The sequence below is a fragment of the Chroicocephalus ridibundus genome, chromosome 1, assembly GCF_963924245.1.
Source record: "Chroicocephalus ridibundus chromosome 1, bChrRid1.1, whole genome shotgun sequence".
Taxonomy (NCBI): domain Eukaryota; kingdom Metazoa; phylum Chordata; class Aves; order Charadriiformes; family Laridae; genus Chroicocephalus; species Chroicocephalus ridibundus.
In genome coordinates, this window is record NC_086284.1 from 149297218 (window position 1) to 149314320 (window position 17103).

Genomic DNA, 17103 nt, shown 5'->3' on the forward strand with positions numbered 1-17103 from the left:
TTAAAGTGTCAAGGCAAGAAAGCATTAAACAAGAATATATCATCAATTTCAGACTGAAGTGTTAAATAAGACTGCTCTTCTATGATAATCAATTCACACGCTGCACTGAAAAGCTGAAAGGAACAGAAATCAAACACTTAAATTTCTATTATTAAAAACAATGCAGATTTAAATACAATTAACCTATTTGTTCCCAAATGAAGCTGCTCCAGATTTAATATGCAATTTAAATTGGAAACTACTGATTACCTAACAGAAGTCAAGAAAAATATAGTGTTGCATATTATGCAATTCAGTCAAAATCTGAAAAATCACAGTAACTCAGAGAAACTTTTATGCAATGTAAGTATTAGAAAAGAACTGATGTGTTTCTGTTCCATCCATTAAAGTGCTTTAGTAGACAGAATGAGATCTAGTATCAATCAATCAGCTGTATGCTACGCCCAAATGCTAGGAAGTCTTGCAGGCAAGAATTTCCTTCCACTTAAGCAAAAGGCAGAGATGTTCTTCATTGCCAAAACAGCACTCCTCATTCAAAAATCCTGTCATTCAGCTTTAGAAAACTGTAAAATTCAAGCCAACGCATTCCAAAAAGGACTAGTGATTTTGGGCACAGATATTTGGGTGCACTGCATCTCCTGAAAAGCGTGACTTCCAAAGAGCTTGTTTTGCCACTTCCTCTTTAAAGGTGTCCCAGAGGCAAGATAACTCAAGACATCCACAAATACATTTGAGACTTCTGAAAACCCTTGCTGGTGTCACCCAACAGCAAAAGAGTAAACATTCCATCCCATGCCCTTTTCTGACCCACATCCTCAAGCATCATCACCTACCTTAAGGTGATAGTGCTAGCACAGTTCCAGCATATATAGTAGGCCAGAGCAAATACCGACTAAAGTCACAGATCCAAGTTACTGCCACAGCTGATCGGTTTTCAAATCAAACAGCTCCAACTGTAGCCATGATCTATGAACATATGAACAGTCTGCAAACAGGATCTAAACATAGCAGATGTCTTCCTGAGCATACGGGCTGGAAGAGAAAACCTACTTAGTTCCAAATCACAGAAGCAGAGTAATTCATGTTGGGAAGGACCTCCAAGGGAGCATCTGGTCCAATCTCCTGCTCAGTGCAACAATAACAACACTGAACCTACACCAGGTTGCTCAGGGCTTTGTCTGGATCTTGAAAACTGTCAACAACAGATTTCTGGGATCTCTGGGAATAATCTGTTCCAATGCTTAACTATCCTCATAGTGAAAAATTACCTCCCATTTCAATTTATAACCACTGACTCTCATCCTCCTCCTGTGCAGTTTTAAGTGAGCTTGGCTCCACCTTCTTGGTAACTTCTTAGGTACCACGAAGGCTGCTGTTAGGTTACCCCAAAGCCTTCTCTCTTCCCAGCTGAACTTCTCCAGCTCCCTCAGCCTCTTCTTGTGGAGTACACACTCCAACGTATTTTGCCATGATTCAACTTCAACTGTAAAATTGGTTGTTTTCTTTTGCTCGTCTTCTGTAATGTGTTAATACAGAAACTCTAATCAAAAAAGTATAAATTTAGGGGATTTATACAGTTACTCATTAAGGCAGCCTGGAAACAGACTGCAGCAAAGGGTAGAATAACTACAGGTTTGTCTTGGTGACATTTCTCTACAAAGAAAATAAGCACTCCATCTGGGAGGGAATGCATTATGAAGGTATTTGGAAACTCTATTAAAAAAAAATGGTCTTGAGAAAGACAGGAGGAAACCTCTATATGTTACATCCCAAAACAATGGACATGGAGCTAGTCAAAAGGGGAGGGGCCAATTATTTCATTAACACTTTTCAAGAATAACAGTAAGAGCAGTAAGATTTTTTTCAGAACAAAAAGTGATCAATGTCTCTGAGCATGCTGTGCCAGTTCCACGTATCTGATACTCTAACAAAACTGAAATTCATTTGGAGACAGACAAAAACTGAGGCAGAGATTTAGAGAGACATTGACTGTCACCTGAAACATAAAACACCACTGAGTAATTACATAATTTGTAGAATACAAACAACGTTCAAGCATAAGTAGTTTTAGCAATTCACTTTGATAACTTCAAGGTAAAAAACAGCCAAAAGTACACTTACCTTTTGACTACTATGGAAAGTTTAATTAATTCCAATGTATCGATTTGTTCACAGATGTTTTGAATTTAAACTGATTGTTTCTTCCACAGCAGAAGCTGCACCACAAAAACATCAGATAACACTTTTCTCAAACCCAAGAAAGTCACATAAGCAACTTGATTTGAGTCCATGAATTCCTCATTTCGTAAAGGTATTGTGTTAGTACTTACAGGGCAAATAAACAGTGACATTTTTATATTTATCTTTGAAAACTTCATTGAAATCTTACAATTTTGAAGCTAATTAGGTTTGTTTGCTTTGTTTTATTAGAAAAAATACTCAGGCAAGGTCTACAATCATCTGTCAATTATAAATGACTTACAAGAAACTCATGAAGCAATAAAATTAAAAAAATACAAATACAAACTATATCTGAAACACTTCTATTTGGCAATTTTATAACAAATCCAAAAAAAGAAACAAAGATTACGGATTACTTTATAGGTACAGAAAAAGCAGTAGGTGAAGTGCTCAAGCAAAAAAAACCAAAACAAAACAAAACACTGCATTTTTTCAAAAATAAAGTCACATCACTACAGATTTTATGAATAATACCCTTATTAAACAACCATTCCAGAACATCTTATATTAGTGGTGCTTTTAATCTGCACTTCATTTCGTTTGATAAGATTTTTTTTTTGTGTATATAAGTAAAATTTTTAACCCATTGGAGCTAAGCAAGACTCTCGTGTCAGTACCAATGCAGAATGCATTTGTATTATATTAGGATATGCTCACTTCTGCAACCAAAGGGTTACTTTAAGTTTTATTCTATTTAATAAAAATTTAGTGTAAAAACTGCTGGTTATTAGTTTCACTGTAGTAAATTCCTCCCCAATAAGGAGGACTAACTCTGCAGTTTGACTGCATATATCCATACAAATTTTACATATTAGTTCCTTCCAATAGTAAGGAAAAAACTAATTTCATGTTCACTATTAGAAAGGAGCGCCATGAATTAATTATGGGTACTATTCATCCCTCTAAGATTTCTGGGAAGGATGTTCAATGTATTTTTGTTCTTACAACAGATATTAACAGTAGTATATAGTCCCTTAGGTATGTAAAAGAAGGTTTTTTTATTGTTAAGGAAGGTGCTTTTTTTTTTTTTTTAAACAATTCTTCTGGCAGCACTAGTGAATTACAATATCCTTCAATATTATTTCTACCGTAATATATACATTTTAACTTTCATGCCTCTAGAAAAACATCTACAGTACATTTCATAATATAAAAATATATTACAAATCTGCTGAAATATTTACAAGCAATGTCCTATTATCTATATGCAACATTTTTGTCTCCATACAAAGACTAACAGGTTAGACACATCTCTATTTGTCAGTTAAAAAAATCCATGGCTTCTTGCTTATTAAGCAAGAAAATGATTTTACTTTCCTTTTCAAAGCCAACTTTGGTGCATAAAGGATTGAATTTCTAGATTATTTTTTTTAAAAATACCATTTTCTTTACATCTAGAAAACATTAGGCCAAATAAAAAAAAACGTATACTTTACAAGTGAATGGGGACGCTAAAGGGTCAAAAAAGTAAAATAAAACACCAATAACACTAACTGCTTAAGTAGAGGTTTTTCAAAAACCGTCCATTGATACGGATCACATAAAGGCAGATCTCATTAACATACTATACTACTCCTGAAAAGGGGGTCAGACATACTGCAACACTCTTAACATCTTTAAACCGTACTATATGTATTCATAGTTGATTGGAAAAGACAAGCATTCCATCAACATTTGTTTAAACATTATAATCCAACATATTTTAGGGATCTGCAAAAGGACACGAGATTACAAATGACGAATGATTACTATCCACCATACTCAAAGGGCAACAGAATAATCCCTTGGTAGCTGTTTTATTGTCTGTCATGTGTTATATTTAGTTAACAGTGACAAGAAGTCTAATAGCTTGTTAACAGGTCTCCTGGGAATTGTGAGTAAACGGTGATGGTTACTTTTTCTTTCCATCAAATATAAACTACTGTATTCACTAAAGAAAAAAGCAGCTTAAAGAAGCAAGCATGCAAAGCCTTTTAGTTGTTCCACTAAGTTGCCAGAAGAGTGTTCGCTCAGTCTCCCACTGTACCATTCCATGAAAATGTGGATATACAGTAATATATTAATATATTCCACGGAAGCATCAACTTCATTCACAGAATGTTTACACTAAGCATAAATATTTATCTAAGAAAAAAAAAAAGGATGGGATTTGACTAATGTGCAACTTTATTTCTAAATCCATTGTCAGTGACTAAGACTGCAGGTGTCCCCACTTTCTTGGTTTTTACCTCTTCAACCTCTTCTGGGGCATCGTTCTGTAAAAGAAGATAATACAGTATTACATAAAGACCCTGAGATGTAGATTTGAGTCAGCTAGAGTATACTATGAAATCTTGAATATATGAAATTTACTTTCATTTAATATCATTAAAACAGAAAGTCATTTTAGATGATCCCGTATTAGTGTACATTTCAAATAATTATTTCAAACTTTCTATCGGAGTCATCATTTTAGCATGACGTTAATAGTTGCCCCTGAATTCCCTTAACTACTTTTTTCCCTTGCAATGTTTTAGTCTTCAAATTTATTTCTTTCCTCTCCCACAGCTGGTCCTGCAGCTCTTTTTAATCATACACTGATCTATACTGCTAAAAATCTAGTACAACATTGTGCGAGGGGACCTTAATTTTATTTGGGAGAGGTAGAAAGGGTTGCTCATTTTTCTCCGAGGACTTAATCCCAAAGATCATTACATTTTTATTTTAAAATGTTATTTTTTTCCTTTTCAAATCAAAAGAACATACAAGATTCTGCAAAGGTGATCAATATAAAGATGATTAACACCTAAATTAGCTTATAAAACAGTCACTGTGTTAAGCAGTTTTAAAACACACAATCCCAATTTCCTCAGAACATTTTCATGATTTACTGTTAACATCAGTAATTCATATACTATAGTAAGTATTTTAAATACTTACATTTACAGAGATAGCAGATATAGTATGATGATTTATTTTCATATTGTAAACCAAGTTTTCATTAATTTGATTAGTGAAATACACTGAATATTAAAGGTGAACTGAAAAGCTTATCACATATCAAGACCTCAGATTAGTGTTCTAGTTACTTCTTTAGACACTAAGTCACTGGATGTTAAGGAAGAAACATAGGAACACTGAACTTCTGTTATGGCAGAAAAAAAAACTTTTTTTGGACCCATTTTCATGAATTTTTAATATAAGCCCATAAATAAGCATTTTTGGATGTTCAAGAGCTTAACAGTGAATTAAGCATTTCAGATTACCTTTAAAAACTGTACACACAGAGAACTGTGAGTACTGACAATTACGTGAACACACTAATAAAGAGAGGGGGGGAAAAAATCAGGAAATTATTATTAGAAACGAGATGGATTAGAAGCCAATCTGAAGTCCTAAAAACACAAATGTGAATGCAGCTTAAAGACAAGTAACATGTACTGTCCCCTTCTGTCCCCCTCTAATCTTGTATTAAAAAATAACAGTACTTGTACACAAGTACAGATTTCAAGGTAATACTGCATGTATTACAGTTGAATATAAAATATGTAAAGATAAATTTGGACTTTAGAAAAATTGGTATACAAACCAGTATGTGATCTTAACAGAAGTGATCTTTCAGGATTCCACTGTATGTACCTCCTTTACTAGAATTTCTGTACACCAAGCACAAAAAAGTAAAATACACTTGGTAAATACACACATTCCCCGTTTCTCAGTAACTAGAGTTCAGTTCAAGAAGTTAAGTAATTCTGAAACAACTTAAGACCTCAGAACTTAACTCCTGGACGCTGACAGGATCAAGGCTACCTGGTCTGGTGTATAATGCATTAGCAATCCCGATTTTCCAACGTCAAAAAGTTAAGTGAGGCTTAAGACTATACTTAAGTAAAGAAAGTTTCAAAATTAGGATGTTACCTGTATATGTTTGGGTCCAGAAGCAAGGCAGTATCTTTTGGTAGTTTTGATAAATGAACTACTTTAGTTTTTAACTGATGTCGTTCACTTTCATTTACCCACACATCAGGCAGACTATGAATAAATAAATAAAATAAAAATATTCAAAAAAGATCAACTGTTTTTCTTACCATAAAATTATGCGGTAAACTAGTACATAAGAAGTTTTCTAAGTAATCTTCACATTTCACTGGTGTGAGGAAACAGCCAATCTTTACACATTATACTTCGAAGCTTTTCATGTTCTCAGTGTGAAAGAGATACTGAATAGAATTTAGATTATTCCAGAAGAACACTAAACCAAATATAAAGTGATAATGGCACTACATTCTCCATTTTAACAATTTAATGTGAAAACGGGTAGCAGGAAAAAAAAACAAAACAGATCTTGGAAAATACTTTATTTTACTGGGCATAAAATTCTTTGACGCTGTCAAAAAAAGTAACTAAAGGCCAGAAAACACTGCAGGCCCTGAGCTTCGAGTTACAGTAATTTGCTTGCTCCAAGTTCAAAGCTTTCAATGGCAAAACACTCCAACTTTGCTGAATTTAATGGTTTGATTATCTTCTGAGAAAAAACAGGCAATCACCACAATATTTTGGCTCTGTAACAGTCCTCATTGTGAGACAGAATAAAACTTTGTCTTTACAGATTAAGGGGAATTGTTGCTTCAGTGCCACTTGCCATGAAAGGTGGGGAAGTGGGCTGGAGATAACATATACAATCGATCTACATTTTGTACTTTAATTCTTCGAAACCAAACACGCCTACTTCAGAGTGGCTTATTGCATTATTGCTCCTTTTACTTAAAGTACATTGGGTCTTTAAGGCCCTGCTGAGTTTTTCAGGTAACACATTGTTAAGAGATGCACTGGGCTTGCAGAGGTCCATCAGTGTCTTACTGAAAACCCACTTTCCCGCCTCCTTCCAAAAGTTAGCATTGACCAAGGCTGTGCCGAACAAACAAGTGATCCATTTTGCTTCGACCACGGAGGGGAGAATGAACTAAAGAACAATGGCCCAAAAAGAAAAACACAGAACCAAAACCCAACACCTTGCAATTATTTTCAGCCCACAAAGTTTGGGGAGGGGGGTTTGTTTGTTTGGGTGTTTTTGTTTGTTTTGTTTTTCTTTGTTGTGTTTTTGTGTTTTGTTTTTTTTTTTAATGTGGCCTAGGAGACAAAAATTAATTTCAGGTTGGGGAAAAAAGCTGAAGTTTGTAATTAATAATTCTAACATTTTGAAACAAGTGTCAAATTGAGAAACTCAACATTTAAGACTATCTAAATGAAGCAGTTCTTTCTCTGACCAAAGCTATACACAATTTTAGATTTTTGCAAATTATTAAAGTGAGTTTCTCCAATGATACTTTTGCCTTTTCCGATGCAGGTGGAAGAAAAAAAATAAAAAAGGGGGGGGGGGGGAACGACACACAATCACCCCTAACAAAATCCATATTATCTATTAAAGTTTAATACGGATCATGAAAGGTGAAAAAACATCATAAGGCTTTTTTTTTTTTTAAATAAAGCTAAAATCAGATTTGGGCAAGCAACAATCGGTAGACATTTTCAGTAAAAGCTATATGCTTCTGCTAAAGAAGATGTAAAATGATACAAACAGCAAATAAGAAGACTTTTCACATACAAAGACTATTTGAAATATACGTATAAGACAGCAACTCAGTAAGCTAAGAAGTACTCGCATATAGACTAAATCCCAGCTTTATTTCCCTCTTCATAGGAAGGATGCTGAAGACTAGCATTTACTTTTCCTGAAAATATACTTCATGTACAGATAACCTGGAGCAGTTTAACAGTTTCTCAAGAGTAGAAAAAGTTAAACTGTTATTACTAGCTCCATCTGAAAGACTGGTAAACAGCTCAGCACAACGGAAAATAATCATCCTGACTGCATTCAACTTTTCCAAAGTGTGAGTACATTCACTGTGTAAGACTGATGACATGAGACACGATACCATGGCATTTGCTGTTCTTAACTGTAATAATCAAGATTAAACTGAATCTACCAAATACCCAATAATTCAAAACTACACCAATTCAGTGCAGGAAATATACCCTCTACCTAACCCAACCAAGATGCAAGAAATATCAAAAATAAAGCACATTGTTCCTTTGACCTGACCAATCAAATCTACATTCTATCAGGGATGTCTGACACCACTGAATAACTTGTCTTCTCCAATGCACGGATACTAATATTGTATTCATCTGCATAAGCAAAAAAGCCTCATTCAACTCTTTATTAGAAAAAATTTTTACTTTCATGTTCCCAGTGTGTTACATGCTTTTTTAATGCTTTTTATCTTAAAATGCAATTAACTGTCTTTATCTGTAATATTTTAATAAGAATAATTTCAGAATGCTCTTATGTATAGTATTAACAGCTGTCCTAAAAGGAGCAAAAAACCTACACTTTTCACTACAATATTTTACTGATTCTCTCGCAAGCTGAATTGAAACTTAGGGCCCACAGGGGCTGCAATGAGCAGCAAAAGCTACAGACTTTAAAATTGCACCAAAATGACAAACATTGCTGCAGATAAAACTTATCAGCAACCCTAGTCCTCTGCAAATAAAAGTTATAATAGAAGCACACTGCCAAGTTCACACTACTGCACATGACTAACTTGGGATGCTACAAAACTGAGTAATTTAAACCACTTCATCAAAGCAAAGGTAAATTTCTGTTATGCTAAGCCTTTGCATCACCACCACGCTCAATCACTTAAAAGCAGCACTGAATCTAAAAGATCTCCTTGTTCTAACAGTTAATTGCATGAACGATGACTATTTAATCAGAAACTCATGTATCCTTACCTAATGAATTCTACCAATTTAGAGATATGTTCCTGGTAAAACTGAAGTTCCTTTTAAGAAAGAGCCTCTAAACCTGCATGACCTACCTAATTGTGAAACTATGCATCTTAATGTGCACTAAATGTCCCAGTAACTTCATCTGTTTTCCTGGACTATGGATCCAATAAGTAAATTCTATTGTAATTATTCTTACCCTTAAAAGCAAAAGTAATTACTCACCTTAAAACTTGTGGAAAACAGGGAGTATACAGCTACTGCCTCTCCTAAAACTACTCTGCCTACTGTTCTCCTACAGCATAGTGGAAACCAAACATTTATTCTACTTTTACATATAATTAAGATGAAAATATTTGCACATAAATTCTTTTCTGTGCCAGAAGAAAGAAACGAGATCTCAGCTTTTTCAAAGTAGTAGATAAATTATTTCTAAAGTACACTTACTACTTCGTATGTCCCATGCATACCTGAGGGCAATACCTTTGTCCTGCATTACACACGAGGCTACTCGTTTGGAACAAGGTAGAACTTTAAAAAAACATGAGAAAAAAGGAGCCAAACATGCTGGAGGAGTATTCCAAGCTCTGGTGAGAGTATCCAAAGAAGCAGCAATACGAGATGGATACCTTAAAGGGCCAAGTGTCATTATTATACTGTTAAATTGTGGCACCTATACAAAGGTTCTCATAGTTACACTGATGATTGTACATTTTTCAATACCTGAAAGTATTTTTGGATCACGATGAATCAGTGGGTAAAACAAAGTTGTCTCAGTAATAAATTTCCCTATGTATACGGCTGGCAAAACCAACCTGAACTCCCCATTCAATAATTAGAGGACCTTGTTATTAACACCCATAGTGACAAAATGCATCAAAAACACATCTTCAAATTTACCTTAACTGGTATATCAGAGTCTAAAGACTTGAAAGTTAACGTAAAAAAAATTTAAAGCATTACTTATTTTTTAAACTTCTAAATTGCTTTTTACAAAGCATTTTTTTTAAACATGAACTTTAATTTTAATGTTCAAAGGCATAACATATTTTAGTGACAGTTCATTAACCCCATGGTAAATCCTTCCGCATTTAAATCCTATATCATATCACTAGCAATATACTCACATGTCCTCTGGTGTCCAATGAAGCAAGAGTTTTATTTTTCCAGAATCTTCTTTTCTTTTAGCTATTACCTGATAATAATTACATAAATCATAATTAAAACCAAATCTCCAGATTTTTAAAATTTTTTTGCACAAAAACTAATGTTCTTCATGTTCAACTGGACATTCATAAAAGGCACACTGTTCTATTCTTTTAAAATTTTATTAATTCTATATATAGGCTGAATGTACGTATCGCTACTCAAGCCATTTTTGGCGAGGTTTTCCTTTAACATTTGCCTATTGAGTGGTCCCTAGGAAAAAAAAAAATTAATAAAATGCATCCTGTAAGAAGTCTTCTTTCTTTTAAAATAGTTCAAATTTTTAAGTGGCTACTCCTAACACTTTGAAGAACATACATTCCTCTACAAATTTGCTCATGTTGTTCCACAATAGAAGATGCAAAAAACTGATGTAGCTTATAGTTAAATTACAGCATAGCATAACAATAAAATCTTCTCTCACAAATGCTTCAACATCTGGACACACTGTACGTATAACTTCCTAGGTAACCTTTACTCATTCGTTTTCAATACTTAAGCCAAGCACTGAATGCGGCAAAGGCTACTTGGAAGAACTCACAGGTTTACAGAGGTTTAATGCATACATAACGGGAACCCTTAACACTGTATAGAGTACACTTGCTACTATTGTTATATGAATAACAAAGCAAGTGATGTGTCAAAAACCTATCAACAATTGATGGAGTTTAAACAGAACATATGTACGTGTCCCAGACAAGAAGTGACAATTCCTCTCTCATGGTTTCTCATGCTAGCTCACAGTAGACCAGCACACAGGACACTCTCACAGAGAATAACATTTTATAGGTGCAGGACCCTGAAGCTAGACTCCCACCTTCAGCCAAGACAAAGTTGGAAATACACACACAGAAAGTATGAAAAAGAAAACTGTTCATTCAGGTAAAATATATTCTTTAAAACCGGCATTCAAAAGGTATCCCAAAAATTTACAGTATCCAGAAAAATCGAAGAGCTGTTTGCTTCCTCTTCTACTGATTTACTCTCAGCTTCTCCTTTACTACACATCACAATACTTCATACAGATTTTCCTATTTGCTTCAAACACCAGTTCTCCCACCTTCTGCACCTCTGAGCATAAAATGCTTATTAAATCTTTGAAAGATTCCACACACAGCAACTGCAGATACTGTGAACTCCAAAAAGTTTCCCAGAGAACCTTTAAAGCACAGAAATACAGAAGGGTGGCAAGTGATCTTTATGAAACAGACTTTAGTCTATGCTTTTTTTTAGTATATGCTAAAACGTAGCATATGGTGAAGTCCATAATCTTCATCAACCAAAGCAATTTCCCACAACTGAATATCATACTAGATTAAACTTAGTCATGACATTTCAAGGAATTCACAAATTTGTTTGAAGTTTTATTCTTACAACTGTGCAGTGATCCTCTACACAAAAGTAATGCAGAGAGAAGTGTCCTTAGATTTAAGATCCAGATTATTAATACAGCTATATTTGAGATATCTGAAGTTATCAATATGCTTGTAGATGAGAACTGGAATATTGGGTTTGGGTGGCAAGGTTTTCATAGTGAGGGGCTACAGGGGTGGCTTCTGTGAGAAGCTGATAGAAGCTTCCCTATGTCCAATAGAGCCAACGCCAGGACTTGCTGATGGCCAAGGCCGAACTCATCAGTAACGGTGGTAGCACCTCTGGGATAACATATCTAAGAAGGGGGAAAATTGCTGCACAACAGCAGCTGGAAGTGAGTGAGAATATGCAAGAGAAACAATTCTGCAGACACCAAGGTCAGTGAAGGAGGGGGAAGAGGTGCTCCAGGTGCTGGAGGAGAGATTCTTCTGTAGCCTGTGGTAGAGACCATGGTGAGGCAGCCCATGGAGGTTAATGGTGGAGCAGAAATCTACCTGCAGCCCATGAAGGGCCACATGCCAGAGTAGGTAGATGTGCCTGAAGAAAGCTGTGACCCCATTGGAGACCCATGCTCGAGCAGTCTGTTCCTGACGGACCACACCCCATGGAAGGGACCCACACTGGAGCGGTTCATGAAGAACTGCAATGCGTGAGAAGGGCCCACACTGGAGAAGTTCATGAAGGACTGTCTCCCATGGGATGGATCCCACGCTGGAGCAGGGGAACAGTGTGCAGAGGAAGGAGCAGCAGAGACAATGTGTGATGAACTGACTGCAACCCCCATTCCATATCTCCTTGCAATGCTCAGGGGGAAGGAGGTAGAGAAGTCAGGAGTGAAGTTGAGCCCAGGAAGAAGAGAGGGGTGGGGGAAAGGCGTTTTAAGATTTGGTTTTATTTCTCGTTACATACTCTGATTTGATTGGCAATAAATTAAATTCATTTCCCCAAGTCAAGTCTGTTTTGCCAGTGACAGTAATTGCTGAGTGATCTCTCCCTGTCCTTATCTCAACCCAGGAGCCTTTCATTGTATTTTTCTCTTCCCTGTCCAGCTGAGGAGAGGAGTTATAGAGCAGCTTTGGTGGGCACCTGGCATCCAGCCAAGGTCAACCCATCTTGTATTTGAGATTTTGAATTTCTAAAAAAATACTGAAGTCTCACACTAAGAGCTTTTAAACCAGGTTGTCACGTGATATGGAAAAAGCCATCCAATGGCCTTAGAGAAGCAATAAATTAACTACAGTAATGCACAGTTCTTCCAAAAGGAGAGGGTTCCAATTAGTTAGCCCAAGTTTTAGGATGTCTCATTTAACATATATTCACAATTCTTCTGGAAATGGGATAGGAAGGCAGAGTGAGAAAAATCTGCTTTTGACATCCAGCAATTCACGATAAATTGAAGGAATGCTCCCTGTAAGAACTGCAATAGGGTGTCATAGCGGGATACTGTAGATAAATGACAGTAAAAATACTTTTTTAAGTAATCTTTGCCAATTAGACAAAGTTTAACTGACTCTTGTATCAAAGAATACTACGCTAAGAACTTTCCTCTTAAGCCTTAAGCTATACCCACAACAGGATACTTCCTTTCGCTAAGTTTGGAGCAGGGATGAAAACCCTGACTTTTTAAGTAAAGATTTAGAAAGCATTCCTCCAATCCCTTCCAACTTCAAGTTTTAGCCTTTGCCCAGAACTCAGCTACTTCTGCAAACTCAGTTTCTTTGCTGTAGACTGGAGCACCTCAACCTGGAACCGAATAAAGATAAGTTAAAGCTCACTTCTCTTCATCTTTCCTATTGAACACCATATATTTTTCTTCTACAGTCCAGTTCATTCTCAAATTAACCCTCAAGTTTTAAGGAGACACATATGTTCTCTCATGTAATGCAAGTATCATGGATACCACATACTGAAAAGTTTACAGGTGACTTTTTTAAAACGTTAGGCATATGGACACGGTAAACTAGCTACACACAAATGGGAAGACGATGTTATTCTCCCCAAGCTGCTCTTTATCCTATCTAAAACTTGAAGAACATGAACTAGGAAACCATACAAAATACACAAGTCACAGACTCATGTTACGTCTAAGTATTAGTTAAAGCTGAGGTTGCCGTCCCTCTATCACACAATAAATGGCACCGCTTCTACAGGGGTTTAGAGTATAATACATGGTGACTCCAGAACCTGGAGTCAAAATACATGGTGACTCCAGAACCGTAGATCTGAGAGAACCACACAGTATCATCATCTGTATTCTCCAACAGGGAAAAAAAAAAAAAGTACAAACTCTAACAATAACAATTTCTTATTTTCACAAATATGCAGTACAAAATTTAGGACTCTGCTGTCTTGCCATCCCCATACTGACGAGAGACATTTGTAAAAACTCAAAAAATGAAACACTGATGTGTAAAAAAAAATTTAGGGCGCTTCAAGTACTGCCTTAATTATACCACTGCAAGTACCATTCTCTTATTCTAGAGCCCTAGTAACATCTTCAAGCAATCAGTGCTAAAATAATGGCTTAAACCAGTTTTCAGATGCACAAAGAAGTTTAATAGGAGGAGAAAGTAACTTTTAGCAGTAGAAAATTAAATAATTTTTCATAACAAAAGAGCAAATCATATATAATACATGAGAGCTATGAAAATGTTATAGCTAGGATGCTTTCGCATAGAGAGATACACTTGCATTCAACGTGAATTTTGCACTTTTTCTCCCATATCATTGCCTTCTCTTGTCCCTACTAAGTAATCAATACTCAAAATCTGAGCAATTCATTTGCTTTTGACCGGGATGAAAGATCCTCTCTCCATATACGGAACACACCTACTTTTGTTTAATATAAAAGTAGTACGTTACCTTTTTGTTAGGAGACAACAGAAATCTGGAATCTATAGCTGCCATTGTTTTTTCCCAGGTAAATTTTGAAATTGTCATATTTAAAGACATTTTTATAAAAGGTTAAAAAAAGATATCCACTTGTATCACAGTTAGTGCAATGAAAATTTTACATACCCTAGCCAGGCTAGAGTCAGAAATAAAGCCATGATGCAGACAAATGCAAAATGGGGGAAAAGAGCAGTTAAAAAAATATTTGTTATTTTAACACTAATAATCAGAGCTTTACGGTCAAGTCTGCAAAAGTCACAAATGAAATGGAAGAAATCTAGCATGTCTAATAATAATGCTCTGAAGATTCAAAAATATTTTGTAAAGAACTTAAGTCCATCTAAGTTTTTGATTTAAAAATATAATTCATCCAATAGACATATGCTCAATACAGCTTTATTTGAAAAAACTCTTACTATATTCTCTAAATTTCATGCACTGTCCCAGAAACAGAAGGGAAATTTAATTTGAATTTATCTCTGTGAAGGAAACACCCATCAAAGTTGTCTCAAATCAGAAATGGAGTTCTGCTGACCTCTTCTGGAAAAAGAAAAAAATTTCACCCTATAAATTGATACGCATCTTACTTCTTTATTCAGTTACTGTGTTTCAAAGTTTTAAGACTTCAAAACACATGTAACTAGTATCAATACATGTGATCAATTATCTGAAATATCTAAAAAAGCTAAAACCAGTGAAGAACAGTTTAGTATTCAAATATTTTACAGAATTAATTCTAGCCATTTCAAAAAGCTGGGTGGGGGGACGGGACACGGACATAACAGGGTAACCTATAAGCTGCATTTTATCAGTGTGATATCTGTTCTTTAGGTTAAATGGAAACGCCTGACTTTTACCATCTCACAATTCAAAGAATCAAAGTACCAAGAATTTGACTTCAATTAAAACAAATAAGCCCAAAAAAAAATTAAGGAAGAAATGAAAGGTGAACTCTGAATAGCAAAAGCCTTTCTTCAAAAAGGCCTTATTGATTCTACAGCTTTCAATATAAAGAAAAGGGTGAGTTTAAATTAATATATATATATAAAAAAAATATAGATATATATATAAAAACAGAAGGAGTGCCTTTTCATAGGAGATGAAAGTATCTACAGTGACTGCTTAGAAATTCTTCATATTAGTGTTTTTTCACTAGGATATCCATCCTGTAAAATACTGCATTGTGCTGACATTACTCTTATGCTGCATAAGAAGAAAAAAATCTATATAATTTATGTCAGTTTTCAGATAGCAAGACAATTTTACCTTCACATTTTTCAACTTTCAAATTAACGCCCCTGATAATTACACGTTTTTTTCTTCATCCGAAGGTGGACCACACAAACCATATTACACTAATTTAGCCAGTCACCATTCAAAATCAATGTCCTAATGCTTCTAATTTATGAAAAATGTGTTTGCATCTGAGGTGAATGTTAGCTCAGTATAACAGTGTACGTCCGTGAGACTGCTTCTATTCTACCTTTTCTTTTTAAAGCAGAGTCTCATCGCTACAGCTGGTGTCCAGCACAAGCCCACACAACTGTAGCAGCACACTAAAACAGGGTAGCAAAGTGCAGCATAGGGCTGGAATCTTAGAGCAGTTCTCCCACTGGTACCACCTCTCCCACAACTGACGTCTAAGCAATTTCAGATCTAATCAACCCCCTACCATCGAGTGACGTGTGCACAGATAAGCTAAAAGGATTTTCACCACTTCCTCCAGGTTAATTCCAAGCAGTTTTAGAGTACATTCCTCCCTCTAATTCCATCTCCTTATGAATTATTCCACTAGCCAGAGGTGAGCTTCCACAACCGAGCAGTCTGTCTGGATAACCTTTCAGATTAAAGCAAGCTGTGAATTGGAAGAGAATCCGCTTTTCTCACAGCATTGTAAAAATCCATGTTGTCCATGAAAACTAGAATAAGATTTAAATACAGTAACAGCTAAGCCACCTGCAAAACTCCGCTTGCAGCTGGTACTCAACGCACATAAAGTCCAGGAGTAACCATTTAGGAAAAACTTCTAATACAGGACACAGATATTTATAACAACCATCAGTCTTGTAGAACAGGATGAAATAAGTTTCATGCATAGAAAATCATCTTTTATTTACAGAAAGAGACTGACAGTTCAATAGTTTGAATCGTATGTTCAAGTTAAGCCATAGCTGAAGACACTGCAGTCAGCGTTCCTCCCTTGGACTGCAGTTCATCTTGCACCAGTCTGCCCATTTTGTCCCATCCCTTAATTCTTTTCTTCAGCTGAGACTCTACCTTTTATGTGCCCATATCACCCAATTTGGTTAAGAAAACCTGAGGTTATATATAAAGCTATTTGAACTTCTGATCCCTATAGCCCAATTCAGTATTTTCCCCCCCCCCACTTTTGACCTTTTCTAAATTAATACTGATGTCTATCCTATCCAAACAGAAGCAAAATTAACAAAATAGGCTACGGAAACAGGACTAAAGGCCAGTTCCCCACCTGGTACTTGCTTCCTTCTAGCAATTCACTGACATTGTGGTGATAAATTTATTAAAAGAAAAAAAAAAAAAAGGGTGACAACAATACATTTATTCAGCTTTATATATTTTAAACTGAAAAAAAAGGAATAA

At 35.5% G+C, this 17103-nt stretch overlaps 1 protein-coding gene across 4 annotated transcripts in view; it reads right to left on the bottom strand.

The window, feature by feature from the left end:
• Nucleotides 1-2965: 2965 nt before the first annotated feature.
• The window catches only part of AEBP2 (AE binding protein 2), a 50316-nt gene continuing 36178 nt past the window's right edge, over nt 2966-17103 (bottom strand). The window contains exons 6-10 of one of the 4 annotated variants that reach the window (XM_063358400.1): nt 10140-10207; nt 9483-9641; nt 6139-6252; nt 5810-5876; nt 2966-4496 (exon numbers count right to left, since the gene is read on the bottom strand). In XM_063358400.1, coding sequence (XP_063214470.1) covers nt 5822-5876; nt 6139-6252; nt 9483-9641; nt 10140-10207 — 396 coding nt within the window. In that variant the 3' untranslated portion in view covers nt 2966-4496; nt 5810-5821. The remainder of the gene's footprint in view (nt 4497-5809; nt 5877-6138; nt 6253-9482; nt 9642-10139; nt 10208-17103) is intronic. The other 3 variants (XM_063358373.1, XM_063358392.1, XM_063358384.1) reach the window with 3 other exon arrangements.